General features: G+C 54.1%; 6 protein-coding genes across 6 annotated transcripts; 2 read left to right on the top strand and 4 right to left on the bottom strand.

Annotated features, from left to right (window-relative positions):
* Positions 1-386: 386 nt before the first annotated feature.
* Positions 387-3,138, top strand: NECHADRAFT_103049 (uncharacterized protein). The gene is made up of 2 exons (XM_003054034.1): positions 387-1,207; positions 1,268-3,138. The coding sequence occupies exons 1-2, from the start codon at positions 834-836 to the stop codon at positions 2,499-2,501; spliced, it is 1,608 nt and encodes a 535-aa protein (XP_003054080.1). The 5' UTR covers positions 387-833; the 3' UTR covers positions 2,502-3,138.
* On the bottom strand, positions 3,118-6,013 carry NECHADRAFT_98651 (uncharacterized protein; the record flags this gene model as incomplete). Its single annotated transcript, XM_003053327.1, has 1 exon — positions 3,118-6,013. The coding sequence occupies one exon, from the start codon at positions 6,011-6,013 to the stop codon at positions 3,572-3,574; it is 2,442 nt and encodes an 813-aa protein (XP_003053373.1). The 3' UTR covers positions 3,118-3,571.
* Positions 6,014-7,069: 1,056 nt separating this feature from the next.
* Positions 7,070-8,481, top strand: NECHADRAFT_98650 (uncharacterized protein; the record flags this gene model as incomplete). The annotated part of the gene is made up of 4 exons (XM_003054033.1): positions 7,070-7,438; positions 7,567-7,658; positions 7,712-8,204; positions 8,255-8,481. 4 exons carry the CDS (start codon positions 7,070-7,072, stop codon positions 8,459-8,461), a joined length of 1,161 nt encoding a protein of 386 aa, XP_003054079.1. The 3' UTR covers positions 8,462-8,481.
* Positions 8,482-8,522: 41 nt separating this feature from the next.
* NECHADRAFT_98649 (uncharacterized protein) lies at positions 8,523-9,435 on the bottom strand. Its single transcript, XM_003053326.1, has 2 exons — positions 9,371-9,435; positions 8,523-9,266 (listed from the first exon to the last, which is right to left on the bottom strand). The coding sequence occupies exons 1-2, from the start codon at positions 9,376-9,378 to the stop codon at positions 8,651-8,653; spliced, it is 624 nt and encodes a 207-aa protein (XP_003053372.1). The 5' UTR covers positions 9,379-9,435; the 3' UTR covers positions 8,523-8,650.
* Positions 9,436-10,182: 747 nt separating this feature from the next.
* Positions 10,183-11,144, bottom strand: NECHADRAFT_74442 (uncharacterized protein; the record flags this gene model as incomplete). The annotated part of the gene is made up of 3 exons (XM_003053325.1): positions 10,183-10,203; positions 10,258-10,958; positions 11,045-11,144. 3 exons carry the CDS (start codon positions 11,142-11,144, stop codon positions 10,183-10,185), a joined length of 822 nt encoding a protein of 273 aa, XP_003053371.1.
* Positions 11,145-12,096: 952 nt separating this feature from the next.
* NECHADRAFT_98648 (uncharacterized protein) lies at positions 12,097-15,493 on the bottom strand (the record flags this gene model as incomplete). The annotated part of the gene is made up of 3 exons (XM_003053324.1): positions 12,097-13,674; positions 13,733-14,895; positions 14,948-15,493. The coding sequence occupies 3 exons, from the start codon at positions 15,491-15,493 to the stop codon at positions 12,435-12,437; spliced, it is 2,949 nt and encodes a 982-aa protein (XP_003053370.1). The 3' UTR covers positions 12,097-12,434.
* Positions 15,494-15,759: the final 266 nt, after the last annotated feature.

Here is a 15,759-nt window from a genome sequence, read left to right as displayed (position 1 = left end):
GCGGGTGTTTGTCCTAATGCAGGAGAACGAGAACTTGATGCTGTCTCTCAATGTCTTGATGTTGTCTGCATGTCTGTCTGTTCGCTGACGGAATTATCGCCTGGCTTCCTTCTTTCTCTGCCTTCCAAGTTCTTGTGGGGACGCTACGCTCACTCCTTCCTTCCACCCTCCACTCACTGAAGAACATGACCCTGGTCTCGCGCCCCTCCACGCCCCCTCCGCGCCTTCCCTTCCCTCCCCCGGATTTGTACCGCATGTACCTCCGTACCCTTGTTAGTACCTGAAAGTCCTCTAGTCGCCCAGCCAGTCATCACTCCCTCTCTCGCTCTTTCCTGTACCATCCCATCATCCTATCCTTCCCACTCTCCCGTTCCGTTACCTCACCTGCCTTACTTCACCCATCCCATCCTCATCCCATTCTATCCCCGTCCAATCCAAACCAACTCGAAACACCACGGCTTCTCTTCTCACGATATCGACCGACCGCGACCCGACGTCTTATTCTTTTATTTCTTCTCCATCCATCCGTCTAAGCGAAGCGCGCGCCTTGTTCTGTCGATCGTCATCGCCACTCGCGTCAACTTGGCAAGCATCTGACTACATACATACTGCTCCCAGCCCTCGACAATCCCGATTTCTCCGCCTTATCTTCTCGTCGCCTGCCTTCTCGCCATGCCGAGCATGCTCTCGTTCGCTGCACAATAGAGACGGACGTCTATAGCCATCTGGGCTGGCCCGAAGGAGGCTCACTTCGTCCTGTCTTGCCACAACATACGCACCTACATACACCATAGCATCGTCTGCCGCTCGTTTTTGCTTCAGCACCCGTCATCATGGCCAACTCTCCACCGCACGCCATGGCGATGGACCCGCCTCACATCACCGAGTTTGCTTCAGAGCGATATTTCGAGAAGCTTAACCAGCTCAACGCTCAGCAACAACACCAACATCACCATCATGTACCCCCGACTCACGACTCTCTCGACGCCTCGACCTCTGCCGCGCAGCCCTCAAGATTCATCCTCCCTCTGCGAGATTCAAGAGCTGCCGAAGTCGAGGCTATCCAACCAAACCAGAGACGGGATAACAAGAGTCGATTTCACAAACTCCGCCATAAGGTTTCGATCCTGCATTCCAAATCCACACATGCTGGGTTTAATGCATCCCCTTTCGCTCCTCGTTCCTCGGTCGAATCGCCACAAAAGAGGTAGCTAATTAGATTCTCGACGCCACTGAACTCTCTTCACATGCTGACTTGGATATCCAGTGCCGGCTTTGATCAGCTCTTTCTCGCATTGCCAAACGAGTTGCAGATTCAAATCATATCCTCTCTTCCCTTGACCGATGTCCTCAACCTCCGACTTGCCTCTAAATCATGGCATACTCTCATCACCCTTAACGAAACCACCATCGCCCGATACCATCTCGAACACCACATCCCCGCCTATGCATCTCGCCTTTACCCCGTATCAGATATCAACGAAATCAACTTTCACCATTTGTGTGGCATCTGGCATCGACTACATGTTGCTGCCAAGCTTGCCTTCCTCATTTGCGAATGGGTCACTAAAGATATCTTCCTCCGTCAAACCGAAGCTCAACGACTCGCCTTTGCTCCCCAGCATGAGCGCATGCGCCGACGTTTGATACCTCTACTATTTACTATTTTCCACTTTTTCGAAACCTACCGAAAACTGCACCTGGAGCGCCTGGCCGAGAACGGTGGCCAAGGAATGAAGCTGGAGCCCTACACCATCAACCCCATCGAGGCCGAAATCATGAGCATGTACGACGACAAGACGTTATTACGGGTCCACGAAGTATTTCCGCTGGTTATATCCTCGTTTTGCCGACGTCTACGACCTCCGACGTACGTGGGAAGGGTCGAGCGATCACTACGTGGTTACATCCGAGAGAAGCCGTCTGATGAAATTCACTCCGCCATATTATGTATTGGTGGACTACGACAAGTGGAGAGGCTGTGGGAGATCAAGGGATACAATTCACGCCGCGGTGCCGTCGACACGTGGGTTAATGGTCTGGTCAAGGAGCAGCCCCGGTCAGAAGGTGGATCAAAGGGGAAGCGAGGATTGTTTGGGCGCAAGAAGTCTTTGAGTCACGATGCTCGATCTTCGGGTAATGGCCTAAGTAGGGTCCGGAGCTCCGGTTCGATGGACGACGCCATGGACATCGACGTCAACTATATCTTCAACACAAGCCTTGCCGCCGGCGCCCCCATGTCACCCCTCAGCTCAGAGCAGGCACAGGCTATGCTCAGCGACCTGCCAGTGCTACAGCAAATATGGCTTCCGACGGCTGAGGCCATCATCCTCCAACGCCGGGTTGTCGACCGACCACAGGACATCAAGCGCAACCAGCAGGTGATGCTTGATTTGATCCAAGAGGACGGAATGGACGACGAGGACGAGTGGTGGTACGGCCGCAGCATCCCCGATTCCGTGCGGCCTCCCATGGGTGTAACCGATGACGATGCCGACTAGAGGGCGTTTGCTCGACCAGACGTGTGTCGACGTTTTCCTTGGCTGATTCTTCTTTGTTTGCTACGGGTGTACTTGGTTGAAAGTACGCAACAACTACTACTACTGGTGCCTGGGTGTATGCGTGTGTCAAGAACGGGATCATGAGCATTTACACGGCGTTTTTGATGGGCTGCGGAGAAAAGGGTTACCGCGTTGTCTTGCGTGACACCGGAAAGGAGCACTGGCCAGGGTTTTTCTTTTTTTTCTCTTCCATTTTCTTTTCTACACTTATCGTCTCTACGCGAGTCTTTCCTATCTGTCATCTTTTTCTACTCATGTCATGTTTGGAGCGAGCTCCGTATTGGATGGACAGGAGAAGGGCTTCTTCTGTATGTGGGCGGGTAAAAAGGAAAGGGACGGGGATTACGTTTGTTTGGCATTCATCTCAACCAGCCTCGCGCGGATAGATATTGCGGGCGTGCAGTGCATTCTTGGTTTCCTTTGTATCTTCCCCTCATCCCATTCCTCTGAAGGATGGCACCGGGAACAAATATCCTTCTACCTATCCCATGCATCTTATATCCAAGGCATGAGGACCATCTACATCTATCTACCTAGGTACCGACTAGTCAAAGTCAAAAAGAGAACGGATATAATTATTCTGGGTATCTAAAGTTTTTGTGTCGAGTTCCATCTACCTTTCCGTGTCATTCGCTCCATAGGTTGTCATGATTACATCCATCCATCCATCCATCCATCCCTTTTCGTCAGGTATCCTATACTATACTGGCAATAAGAAAGAGATCCCACGTGCCGTTTCAACGCCTTATTATCCATATACATCCATCCATTCATCCATTCATCCATTCATCCATTCATCCATGCCCAAGTCCAAATATGCCTGTCAGACCCCCTTTTTGTGCCGTGTCCGCCCATCATCATATGAAAGCAGACGTCCTGTTTCCCCGCTGCGAATTGTATCACATATCGTACCGAACCTATTGTTCCCTAGAATCTAATTGGACCGAAAGTAGAAAGTGACGACAACACCCTTTCCCCGGATCTTGTGGTGGTGTCGGTCTGATACCCCCCTACCTGCCAATGGCGTGGTATATCCGGTCGCGCATGTCGGGCTCAGCAAGCGCAGCCTCGAGCTGGGTATGGCTATCAAACCCCACAGCTGTGCCCGTGTTCATGGAGTAGTCCATGTCGAGGTAACCCTGACCGTTAAAGTCCTGAAACTGCGCCATGTTGGGCGCACCTGGGGACTCATCGGGCTGAGTCTGCGGGTGTTGTTGATGTGGCTGTTGTTGTGGGTGTTGGTGTTGAGAGAGAGATGGGCGACCGCTGTAGCCGAGAGCTGCGTTTGTCGGGTGTTGCTGCTGTTGGAACTGTGTCGGAGAGTTTGACCCCATGGTGCGCGAGAAGGGTGGGCCATTAGCTTGGCCAAAGTGATTGGCCATCTGTCGTTGCTGCTGCTGCTGTTGTTGTCTTTGTTGGTAATGCTGCTTGTACACAGCCTGGGCTGCCATGTTGGACATGTGAGCTTGTGTTCCGGGCAGACGATTCCGTGGTCTGTTGGCAGCAGCAGGAGCCATTTGTTGGGTCTGATTCGGCTGTTCCAAGCCCATATCTGGAGATTGTTGCGGTTGCGGTTGCGGTTGTTGATTTTGGTCGAACTGGTGAAGGTTCAAGTTCTGACGTTGCTGTTGGTGCTGCTGTTGCTGTTGCAACTGCTGACGCTGATGAGGCAGAAGCTGTTGTGGTCGATGGTTTACGCCACTTCCAAGCTGGTTGATCTGCCCCTGAGAGTCGAAACTACTCGAGGCAGACGAAGGCTGCCCGTTGGGTACCATGGTAGGCGAGTCTGACGCCTCCGCGCCGGTTGAGTGAGACTCGGTTCCGCTCAAGACCACATTCTGTCCCATCTCTTCAGACACTCGGCGGCGCTTTGCGTTTTGTGTTCGAGGCGAGTTTCCTGATCGGGGCACAGCATCAGGGACCTGAAGAGTATTTGGCGTAGTCATGGCCTGTACATTTGTTTGGGGGGTTTGTTGTAAAGGCTTTCGCTTCCTGGAAGTAGCAATGGGAGTGGTTTGGGTACTGATTGGAGTTGGCAGTGGTGGTTGGTCGACATTATTGTCTGCATCTGATGCTACGATAGCTTCCTGAACAAGAACCGAACCATTGGGCTCTGGTTCCACGGAATTCGTCGTCATGCCGTTTTGGCCTGCACCCGTGTTTCCCACATTGGCCGACGGGTTCGCATCTTGTTGGTTTGATGCTGTTTTGTGAGAAAGAGGGGAATCAACCACGGAGTTTGCAGCCATGGCATACGAGGCATAGACGCCATTCTGTGTTCCCGACTGAGACTTGGGCTTGTTCTTGGATCCTTTCGGACGCCCTCGTTTCTTTCCGACATGAGGTGTCGTGGGTTGCACTATTGAGTTGGAATTCGCCTGTGCGACTGCTGTTGTTGCCGCTTGTCCCTGGTTACCCGTGGTGGTGGGCGGCTGAGATGCTTCTGGTTCTTGCTCCGCTGGCGTCGACTGCGTAGCGGTGGCGTCGTTCGTCTGGGTGGTTTCCGAGCCAGTAACAACCTTCTTCTTGATCCCCTTGTCCTTCCGGACCTTACTACTCTTACTACCCTTTGGCCGCCCCCTGGAGCGCTTAACCGTGACGGGGGCGGCGTTCGCGGCAGAAGAGTTTGCGATGGACGCTGCCCCTGGGGCACCGACTGGGGGAATAGCGGGAGGGGTCTGGGTGACAGCAGCTTTGTCAGCACTGTCTAGTTGTGGGAAGATCTCAGAAATCCAAGCAACAAACAAAGAGCCTGGCCCATTTGTTCCAGCGCTTCGTGGGAAGACGCCGTCCGCGGGAGGAGGCGCGCCTGGAATACCACCAAAGTAAGCCAAGGCTTTACACAACTGATCCACAACCAAAATCGGATGAAGGCTTCTTAGAAGCGTGAGGAGACGAGCCTGCTCAGTCTTGGTATCATGCGCAGATAGCCCAGAGGGACCTGTCGGTGGAGGGTCGGTTTCCTGTGCCTGTGGAGGAGGGCTGATCTCCTGGATAGAGGGGCTCGTGGCCTGCGTCGGAGGATTTGAAGTGGATGGTATTTCTGCCGATGCCCTGTCTGCCGGTGCTCTCTCAACAGGCGCCTTCTCAATAGGGATGGCTGGGGCAAGTGGAGGTGGTTGAGGAATGGGCCGAGGAGGCGCTGGAAGCACGGGAGTAGGATAAGGACGGAATCGTACAGGAGGCGCTGGTGTAGTGACATTCGGTCTAGGTCTCTTGGGGTGGCGGTATCCCTGGCTGTTCGCAAGTCGGGCAGCGGCGGCGGTTCCCTCACTTGTGCGCTTCGCAGCAAGGTCTCGCTCCGTCATCTCTGGCCTTGGAACGTCGATCTGCATGACACTAAAGTTTCCTTGTCGTCCATCGGTTTTGCCCTTGAGTTTGCTTGGGACTGGGTTCCTGATGCGCCCATCATGATATGGACTCAGTCCGACATTTGGGGTGAGAGTAGGCATTTGAAGTCGCGCTGGTATGACCTGGGGGTTCGTTTCTGGTGGCAGGTGGGGATATTTAAGATGATATGGATTCATTCGAATATCAAACAATCGCGAGCCGTCTTTCAGGCTGCGCATCGACGGCGACGCCGCTGCCGTGGTGGTTGACGGCGGAGCAGAGGAGGCATTAGTCGTCGTGGGCTGAGGACCACTGGCCGCTGGAGGACTCGTCGGGGTCGTCGCGGCGGCTGCTAGAATATCACCCGAGTTAACCATCCGCCCTTGCTCAGATCCGACGGCATCATGGTCATGCCTGCGAGGGAAAACACGTACGCGCCGTCGAGGCCATGGCGATGGCGTCGGGAAGAGTCCGGGTCCCGATGCGCCGAAGAGGCTACGAAGAACATGCCCCAAAGTCGAGCCCGCGACGAGTCTTACAGCTCGAGGGCTGGCGCGCGAGAGTCATGCGACGTATGAATCGAGCGGTCCAATGGCTCGCGGGTGGTTGAAGGACCAGTCGCCTCGAGCAAACCTCGATGTTGTTGGATGACAGTTGAATCCGATCCGTGTTAGTGAGTGACAAGCTCCTTCCTAGCCTCGTACCGCTCCGTGAGGGGTGGGGCTGATCTCTTAAGTGGAAACCATTGTTGAGGGTGTGGCTTCCTTTTTTCTCGGAGGGGAACAGCCACGCGTTCGTCATTCCCACTAGCCACAACCAGCCACAGCCACCTCATGCCAAGCAAGTTCAACGCTGCTGCTGGTGCCCAGCCAGCATGAATGAGGCTTGAGCTCCTGCTGCTGTTGGAGCTAGACTTGAACTTGACTTGGACTTGGACATCAGCATCAGCATCCATATCCATTCACGACGCAGCCTCGACTCGTCCTCTTTTCTTCGAGTTGCTCATCGATGAGCTTGTGATTTCAACCCTGTCATCAAAGGACACAGCTCTTGGGGCTGCTCAAGTCCCTCTCCATCGGCGGCGTCACTCCGACCTACTCCGCCCGCAGTCCGCCTTGTTCATATCCTCGACCTGACGTACCCGATCATTCATCCATTCACCGCCCAAGTCCAACATCATGTCGACAAAGTACGCGCTCTTGTCGCTTCCGCTCGGCGTCTTCGACTCCAGCGATAGAGAGGAAGCCATTTCGTCCCTGCGCGGCACCATCTCCTCCGACAATGGCTCCGTTCTGCCGTTCAGCATCCCCGACTTCAAGATCGGTACCCTCGACGCTCTCGTCCAACAGGCGGATGACTTGGCCAAGCTCGAGGCTTCGTGCCAAGCTGTCGTGACCAAGGTTGGCGACTCACTAAAGAACGTCCTCGAGGGTGACGAAGACCGCATCGCCCAGTACAAGATGGTCAACGATAGTAAGATGCGCCCGTGTCTATCTCGCTGGCTCATCGCTAATTCTTGCTGGCAGAGCCCACCGACCAGTATCTCGGTACTTTTAGCTGGAATAGGATCCGATACCGAGCTGACAAGTCCCTGGGCGAGCTCATCAGCACCCTCCAGAAGGCAGGCTTGTACTTGTTATTATCTGGCACTCAACTAGCTAACCGATACTCTTAGGAGCTTGCGACCGTTGACAACGACGTGAAAACAAAGTTCAATCAGTACAACTCTGTCAAGACAAATCTCGCGACCCTTCAGCGTCGCCAGACGTGAGTTGACCTGCAGCCTAGCTTTCATCTTGCTCTAGCTAATAATTGGATAGTGGTAACCTGTCTACCAAGTCCCTCACCCCTATCGTCGACCCGTCTCTCCTCATTCAGGACTCCGAGTACATCGAGACGCACCTCATTGTCGTGCCGGCCAACTCGAAGAAGGATTTCATCAAGAGTTACGAAACACTATCCCCCATGGTGGTCCCTCGATCATCGGTTCAAGTCGCTCAGGACGAGGAATTCGTCCTGTTTGCCGTCGCAACTTTCAAGAAGCACAGCGCCGAGTTCCTGGCAAAGTGTCGAGAGCAGAAGTGGACACCCCGCCAGTACAAGCACGTTCAGGGCGGCCGAGAAGAGGAGCAGCGAGAGCTCGACCGAGTCACCAACGAGGAGCGCAAGGTGTGCGGAGAGGCTCTGCGCATGGGACGCACGGGATGGAGCGAGAGTGTCATGATCTGGGTTCACGTCCTGACATTGCGCGTCTTTGTCGAGGCTGTTCTCCGCTATGGACTTCCCCTGGATTACGTGACCGCCCTGGTCAAGGTGGGTTACCCGACCTAGAGGTTACTAACTTTGGCTAACATGGGTTTCAGACGACAACTAAGCTTGCGCCCAAGGTTAAGACGGCGCTCGACTCCAACTACTCATACCTTGGAGGTAACGCATTCGGCAGGGACAAGCGTGGTAAGATCACCAAGGACGACGCTGCGTTGAGCTCGGAGATGGCAGCGGCGGGATTCCAGACTGGAGAGGGCCACGAGTACACGGCGTACGTCTACTACGAAGTCGAGTTTCCTTGATGACGGCAACGACTAGGAGGAGAAGGAACAAGAAGAGCACGGGGGACAATAGAACGAGTCGCATGCATGCAAGAACGCCTGTATTCTACCCTATCATCATGCCCAGGAGTGACGACAATTGTGGTCGCCATGGCAGTAATATCCGATCTATATTTTGAAATGCAAAAAGCACGACCGCTCGCTAGGGATCTAGTGCTTGGTGAGGTAGCCCTTCTCGTTGAGCCACTCAACAATCTGTGCGACACACTCCTCGACCGACTTCTCGTGGGTCTTGATGGTGATCTCGGGGTTCTCGGGGGCCTCGTAAGGGGCAGAGATGCCAGTAAACTCCTTGATCTCACCGGCGCGGGCCTTCTTGTAGAGACCCTTGGGGTCACGCTGCTCAGCGACCTCGAGAGGCACGTCAACGTAGACCTCGACAAAGGGGATGGCCTCGTCGCCGCCCTGGGTGGCCTGGGCGTGAAGCTCACGGGCGACCTGGCGATCGGCCTTGTAGGGGGAGATGAAGGAGGTGATGGCGATGGTGGAGGCGTCGGCGAAGAGCTTGGCGACCTCGGAGATGCGGCGGATGTTCTCGTTGCGGTCAGCCTCGGAGAAGCCAAGGTCCTTGTTGAGGCCGAAGCGGACGTTGTCACCGTCGAGACGGTAGGCGGCGACGCCCAGGTGGAGGAGGTGCTGCTCGAGAGCAGTGGCGACGGTGGACTTGCCCGAGGCAGATAGACCGGTCAGCCAGATGGTGAGACCTCGCTGGCCGCGGAGCTGGTTGCGCTCACGGCGGGAGAGAGAAGGGTGCCAGGTGATGTTGCTAGAGGATGTTAATGTCAATTGAAGTTGGTGATGGCGGGGTAATGGAGAGTTTTTTGGAGGGGCAAGTAAACAAAATTGAGAGATGAACAGGGGATCACTTACGTAGCCATTGTGAATGTAGGGAATTGAGGGTATAGAACGACAAGCAGAAGAAGAGTAAGACGAAGAGGAATGAAAGAAATCTATAAGGAGAAGAATGGAGAAGAAGAGACGGGAAGTGTTTGTTTCAGAGGAAAGAGATGGAGACTTGTACTTGAGAAAATTATCTCCAACAGTTCCGATGCCGGCTTTATTATTTCCCTCTTGAGAGTTTACACCAAGGATCTACGCGTCGTCTTGCGTCGGACAATAAAACTCGTACGGCGACTACGCAATGTCGTGATCGGGCCATCGGTCCCCCGTTGCCGCATCGTCGGCGAGCGTCCAACCTATTAGAGACCAGACTTCAGGATGGCGTCTTCGATGGCTCGCATGGCATTTTTTCACTCTCCCCACGCTTATTGCGTACAAGCTCCAGAGCGCGACGGGTCCTGAGTGGCTGCGCGGGGGGCTCTTGTCCGTGGATGGCTTGTCCCTTATTCCACGCGCCCGGAAGTCGGCCCCGCAGACGAAACACACGCTCCCACTTGACGACGGACAAGACAGCATGAGTTAAAAATGGCAAGTTAAAAGTCTCATTTAATAATGTCTCACTCCTCTATGGAGTGATGACTCAAGAGATCCTTCGCTCTATAATTACAAGAACTATTTGTAAATGTTCCGCCTCTTGCTTCTATGATAGTCGTTCCCTTATCCCGGGTTCTAACGTTAGTTGTTGGTATCCATTCATGGCCATATATGCGCCATTGTATAATTCCCAATATCTGTCGCTCGCTCGCTCGCTCAATCGTCATCACATGATCATGTCGCGGTTTCTAACCAATCTTGGGCATCACCTGTACCATCTGTCAGTAAAAGGCATATCAAGCAAGAGAAGATCATCCACATACCGCAGCGTACTTGGGCGAAACGAACAATCCTTCAGCCTCGGCCAGGATGGTTGGCTTCTCGCCCGGCTCTGCCAGCAGCTCGATATGGCCCCTGACCCAGGCCTTGCGGCCCTCCACCTTGTATGTCTCTGCTCTCAAGACCAGGAAGCTCCCTGCGGGTGTCGGCTTGCGGTAGTCAACGTTGAGGTTGGCTGTCACGGCGATGTTATGAGGCAGTGCGCCAAACGAGCATCGTCCAAGACCCTCATCTAGCATCGTAGCCAGGAAACCACCGTGGACGATGCCAGGGTGACCACAGAGATCCTCTCCCACGTATGCCACCGACACGAGCTTCTTTCCCTCGGGAGCGATCCATGCGTACGGCGGCACGGGCATCTTGCCCTCGCCGATGAGCGCCCCGCCCGTCAGGCTCCGGCTGCGATATGAACCGGGCATCTTCATATGTGGTCGTGACTCGGTGAGGTTGGGGTCGGCTCGGAGCTCTGCGATGAGCGGGTGCTTGTTGATGGTCTCCTCCACCATGCGCGCCTCCTCGGCGTCGGCGACAAACCGTCGCAGGCTCTCCTCGTCCGAGTGGAAGCCCATGCCGTTGGAGTGCATCGTGTACCATGTTCCGAAACCTCCAGCCGTGCTGGCTCCTAGGCCGGCCACCAGCATGGCCGCTGCTCTCTTGAATGCGCCTCCGGCTACTGCTGCCGCCGCTGTGATTAACGTGTCCCGTCAGTATCCATATGTCGTATACTTTTTTTTTTTTTTTTGCGCCGTGTAAGTGCCCTGGCAAACTTACCTGGTGTCGCATAACTCCGTGTCTGTTGACCAGCACGAGCGAACCGCCTAGCCGCCTGGCCAGCGAGACGACCGTTACGAGCAAACTGTTGAGAAAACATGTCGACCTTTTTTTTTTTTTTAATGATTTTCTTTGCCTGTTCTGGCGGTTGCAAAAGGGGAAAATGCGAAAAAAAGAGCGGCAAAAGAATTGCTTCGCCGCCCCTCGGCCTTTGATAAGATTTATCGGTCTTCGCCCCTGCCGAGGCGGGTACGGATAAAGGCGCATGACCTCGGCATGCATTTAAACGATACAGTTCCTTCCCTCTCTGTAACGTCGTAAAGAGGAAAAATGACGCTTATCCCAAACGGTCACCCGGGGTAAACCAAGGAGAGGCAGGCACGGGCAGGTGCCTTATCCCGGTCACTCCAGGTCCCAGGTGACGTGGGTTCCGCCCAACCAGATTCGCTGCTCAAGCTTGTGAGACCTTGTCTGTAAGAGATGATCATGGCCGCTGACGACATGCGTGCTTGCGTTTGTTTGTCTTCTGTTCCCTGTTAATTTGTAACAAGGCTTGAAATGTGATATGTTAAAAGGCATTGAGCTTCCCCTGATTGAGCTGCAAAAGTTTCCCCTCCAATACACTCAACTTTTGACTACCTAAACACTCACAATGGTATGATTTGTGTGAATGCGCCGTTTTGGCAAGCTAGGTATTGACCAAGTGTAGGCTACCGCTGAGACCGTCGATCTGGGCCCTGCCCATCCTCCCAAGGAGGACGCCATTTCTGCCTTTGAGCAGTTTCTCCCAGAGCTCAAGAAGAACCTCATTCACCTTCGCCATGAGTACTCGAGTGAGTTGATGAGCTTTGCAGTTGAAAACACACTCTGACCGTCTCTAGAGCATGAGACAGAGTACTTTGAAGCCACCGTGAGTCTACAGAGTCACATAAAAACATGAGCATAGCTGATTAGAAAAAGAAACACCTCTCCGATCACGACCTCGCTGGCTTCGGCCCCAACAATTTCGAGTCTGTCCGCGTCGCTACGTCGGCCTACGGCATCCATCTCTTCGGCAAGATCCGCATCCCCGCCCTGCCCGAAGACGGCCCCGCCTATCTTCACTTCCGCGCCTTCATCGGCGGCAGCGACGAGCCCGCCAAGCTTCACAGCATCCACACCGAGGAGCGGGATGACCCCAACGGCGGCAAGACGTACCGCGCCATATTCACAAAGGACGATGAGCTCGAGTGGTTTGATACCTGAGAAATGAGAATTTTGGTCTTGTCTTTGTAGCAGTGTGGGCATGCCACGGCGCATTTGCCTCTTTTTACTCCTGAGCCCGAATCTATAGCTGCTGAATGAAAAATAATCGCCTTGCTTTTGCTTAAGTCCAACTTGTATGTGCCTCTTACATGTCCTCCTCTCCCGCCAGGAGCTCGGCGTAATCGTCCACCGACGCGAACATGGGGAGATCCTTGAGCTGCCTGCGCCTCGACTTGGGCTTCTCGCTCTTGGCCTCCTTGACTTCGAATCCTTCCTCGTCCTCGCTGAGCATGGCTCCACCCATTTCATCGTCAGAGCCCTCAATGTCGACACTCATGTCGTCATCGTCCTCACCCATGTCGCTACCAAGAGAAAGAGCCGGCGAAGATCCGTCGTCAGAAGCCATATCCGAGTCGTCCAAGTCAAAACCAACATCCGAGCCTTCGTCATCAGGATCGACACCAGGCTGTGTCGACACCAGGGCCTTCCAGATCTCGTCTTCTTGCTCGTCATTCTCCTCACCATCAGCCTCTGCCTGTGCCTTCTTCTTGGTATCCCTAGACTCCTTGTCAACCTGCTGGAAGTACTCGTGGAAGAAGATATCCTCGGCAGCAACGTCTTCCGCCTTCTTCTTCCAGAATGCGGCAGAGTTGACAGAAGGTGCAGCTGCCGCAGGTCCTCGGCTTCCCAGCCAGATATCGCCAAGATCCTTGGCAGCCCGCAGAGGCTGCATGATGGACACACCCTTGGAAGCGTCGGCTGCCTTGGGGTTGCGGTAGACAAACTTGTCTAGGAATCGGATGAGCGAGTGGCTGTCCAGATCAGGCTTCTGCGCCTTCTCATTTGGTGATACAATAGATGATGCATAGAGTGTGACCGAAGGGTGATAGTGACCTTGGAGTGGGATCACTTCCCACAAGCAACTCTGGTTGGCGTTGCTATACTCCGGGTCTCGCTTTCGGCCATCGTACACGGGTCGCTCGCTTCCAGGCTTGTCATCCAAGCTGGGCTCCTCTGGCTCATCCAACAAAGTAGAAAGGTCAGGGAATGTCTCTCGCAGGTGACTAACAACATAGAGGAGGCCACATGTGAAGGCAGGCTGGTGCACGCCCGCAATCTGAACCATGCGCTTGGCAAAGGCCTTGACTCGGCGGCTGTCGACGTCGTTCTTGAGTGCGCGGAGGAGTAGGTTCAGGTAGAGAGCCTGCTTCGACGAGGTAACCAGTCTTGGGTCCAGAAGAGATTCGTAAAGAGTCTTGTAGAATCTGTCGTTGGCAATGCTTTTTGAAGATGAGATCTGCTGGATCAGGAGGAGGGCCTGGATGCCCGTGTTGAAGTTGGCCGAGTGGGCAATCTTGAAAAGTGTATCAAGGTGTGACTCCATGCTGTTGCACTGTTAGCTATACTTCCACGTTACGCGTGTATCAGTTCAGGGGGACATACGCAGCTTCGTTGCCAACCATGAAGGGGGCTGCACGGTTAACACCAGTCAGAATTGCTGACACAAGCTTATCAGCTGCCTCTGTCTCGGGCTCCGTGGCCTCGGGCTTGTTGGGCTTGCCACGCGACGACTTGCGTCTCCTGGCCAACTTCTTCTTTATCGCTCCCTCATCCTCCGGCTCGTCGGCCGGCTTCGATTCGGTAGGAGGAGCAATGCCCAGGGTTCCGGTCTTGAGGATAACGGTGAAGAGCTCAAAGTAGATGCGCATCAATGTTTCGGCGAGCGCAGGCTCCTTGGTGCCCAAAATGGTCTGGTTGAGAGTGTTGATGGCGTAGTACTTGGATCGGTGGTCCTGGGAAGGATGGAGAAGAATCTCCTGTTCAATTGTTCGCACAATGATTGGCTTCATGCCGGGATGGGAGTTCTGCATTTGAAGCAAGAGATATGACGCTCGGGAAGAGATCTTGCGATCCCGATCACCAAGCTTATTAACCAGAAGTCGGAGAAGGTTGGCCTCCTGCTCGGGCTTTTCCTTGAGAAGACCATAGACAAAGTCGAGGGCACGAGTACGGGAATAATCAATCTCATCCGAGCACCAAGACTCAAGAAGTTGAATGATGCGGAAATATGTCTCCTTGAGCCAATCTTCGTAGATCCAAGCAATTAGGTGAGCAGATGTGATCTTGCCAGGCAAAGGCTTGTCGCTGGTCCAAGTCGCCGCAGGACTTCGCTGCAGAGTGCCGACCAAGCCCGGCTGAGTTTGAAAGGTACGAAGACGACGATCCGCAGGCAACAAAGTACCGGGACCAAGCAAATCGACAAGAGCACCGATAGCGCCAAGGGCTTGACCTCGGCTCTTCTTGGATGCCAAGCTCATGAGAGCATCGAAGGCTCGGATGTTGTGAATAGGAGATTCTTGGACGGCGAGGGTGAGAGCCGAGACCTTGTCGGTAAGCGTACCCGAAGACATGATTGTCGACAAGAACTTATGAGAAGACGACGCAAAGACGCTGGTCCTGTACTTGGCGGCATCCTCCTCCAAAAGCTGCTGTGCATACTGCTTCAAAGCCTCGACGGATCCCTTGAATGAGCTGGGCCCATCAGAGCTTGGTCCAGGTAGCTTTCGCAGCTCAGCGGCATGCCAGTCTGCCCTGGGCTCAAAAGCCTGCATCACTGTTAGTCGTCAGAGACATCACCAACCTGGTGTGTCAACTTACCAGGTTGCCAACTTTTTTAGGGATGACGTCTTTCGTCTCCTCCTCCTCCTCTTCGTCCTCAAACCCATCCTCGTCCTCATCGCCCTCCTCTTCATCATCATCCTCCTCCTCATCCTCTTCCTCGTCGTCGCTTGCTTCGCTCACTTCAACCTCTTCGAAGCCGAGCTGCTTGGAAAATGCGGCGAGCTCATCCTTCAAGCTCTTGTCGACGGCCTTGGAATCCTGGACGAAAGCTTCATCCTCAGAATCAATGTCCTGGATGAGCTCCAGATCACGCTCATCACCACCCAGAGACTTGATTTCCTCCAGGAGAGTCTTGTTGTCGATATTGGATCCCTTCTTGTCAGAGGCTGAGCCCTCGGAGTTGCGTTGCCTCTTTTGGTGCTGGTCGCCTGCAGCCTTCGTTGGGGGCTGCTTGCGCTTGTGATCGTTGGAGGTCAGCTTCTTGTCAATTGAAGTCGTCAGCTTGTCCAGGCTCTTCTCGTTCAGGCCTGGGCCGTTCAGCGAGCGTCTAGGGCCCTTGCCCTTCTTGGAAGGTTTGGCCATGGTGTTGAAGTTGGGTGAAGGTCTGAAAATCTCAGATGGAAAATCTCAGTGAGAATGCGACCAGAGCTCGAACTTTTTTTTTTGGCGGTGCAGTTTTTCCAGTCGCGACCCACGTCACTGCGCTTAGCGCGTCTAACCGCGCTAATGCAAGCTGCGGCTTCCAGCGACAGAGCCCCACTAGTCTCCGGTAGACGGAAGCTCTTCCGATCCATCAAGCCTAAATAGCGATTCACCGGCCGCTTCAACCTGACAATGGTAGTATAGGT

Source organism: Fusarium vanettenii (assembly GCF_000151355.1).
Source record: "Fusarium vanettenii 77-13-4 chromosome 1 genomic scaffold NECHAsca_1_chr1_3_0, whole genome shotgun sequence".
Taxonomy (NCBI): domain Eukaryota; kingdom Fungi; phylum Ascomycota; class Sordariomycetes; order Hypocreales; family Nectriaceae; genus Fusarium; species Fusarium vanettenii.
Note: the sequence above shows the minus strand (reverse complement) of the source record. Positions and strands in the feature narration are given on the sequence as shown.

What these genes read in the sequence shown, in the direction of transcription:
- NECHADRAFT_103049 (XM_003054034.1), top strand. Translation starts at nt 834, where the DNA reads ATGGCCAACTCTCCACCGCACGCCATGGCGATGGACCCGCCTCACATC. An exon ending in GTCGAATCGCCACAAAAGAG is followed by an intron (nt 1,208 to 1,267) that starts GTAGCTAATTAG and finishes TTGGATATCCAG; the next exon opens with TGCCGGCTTTGATCAGCTCT.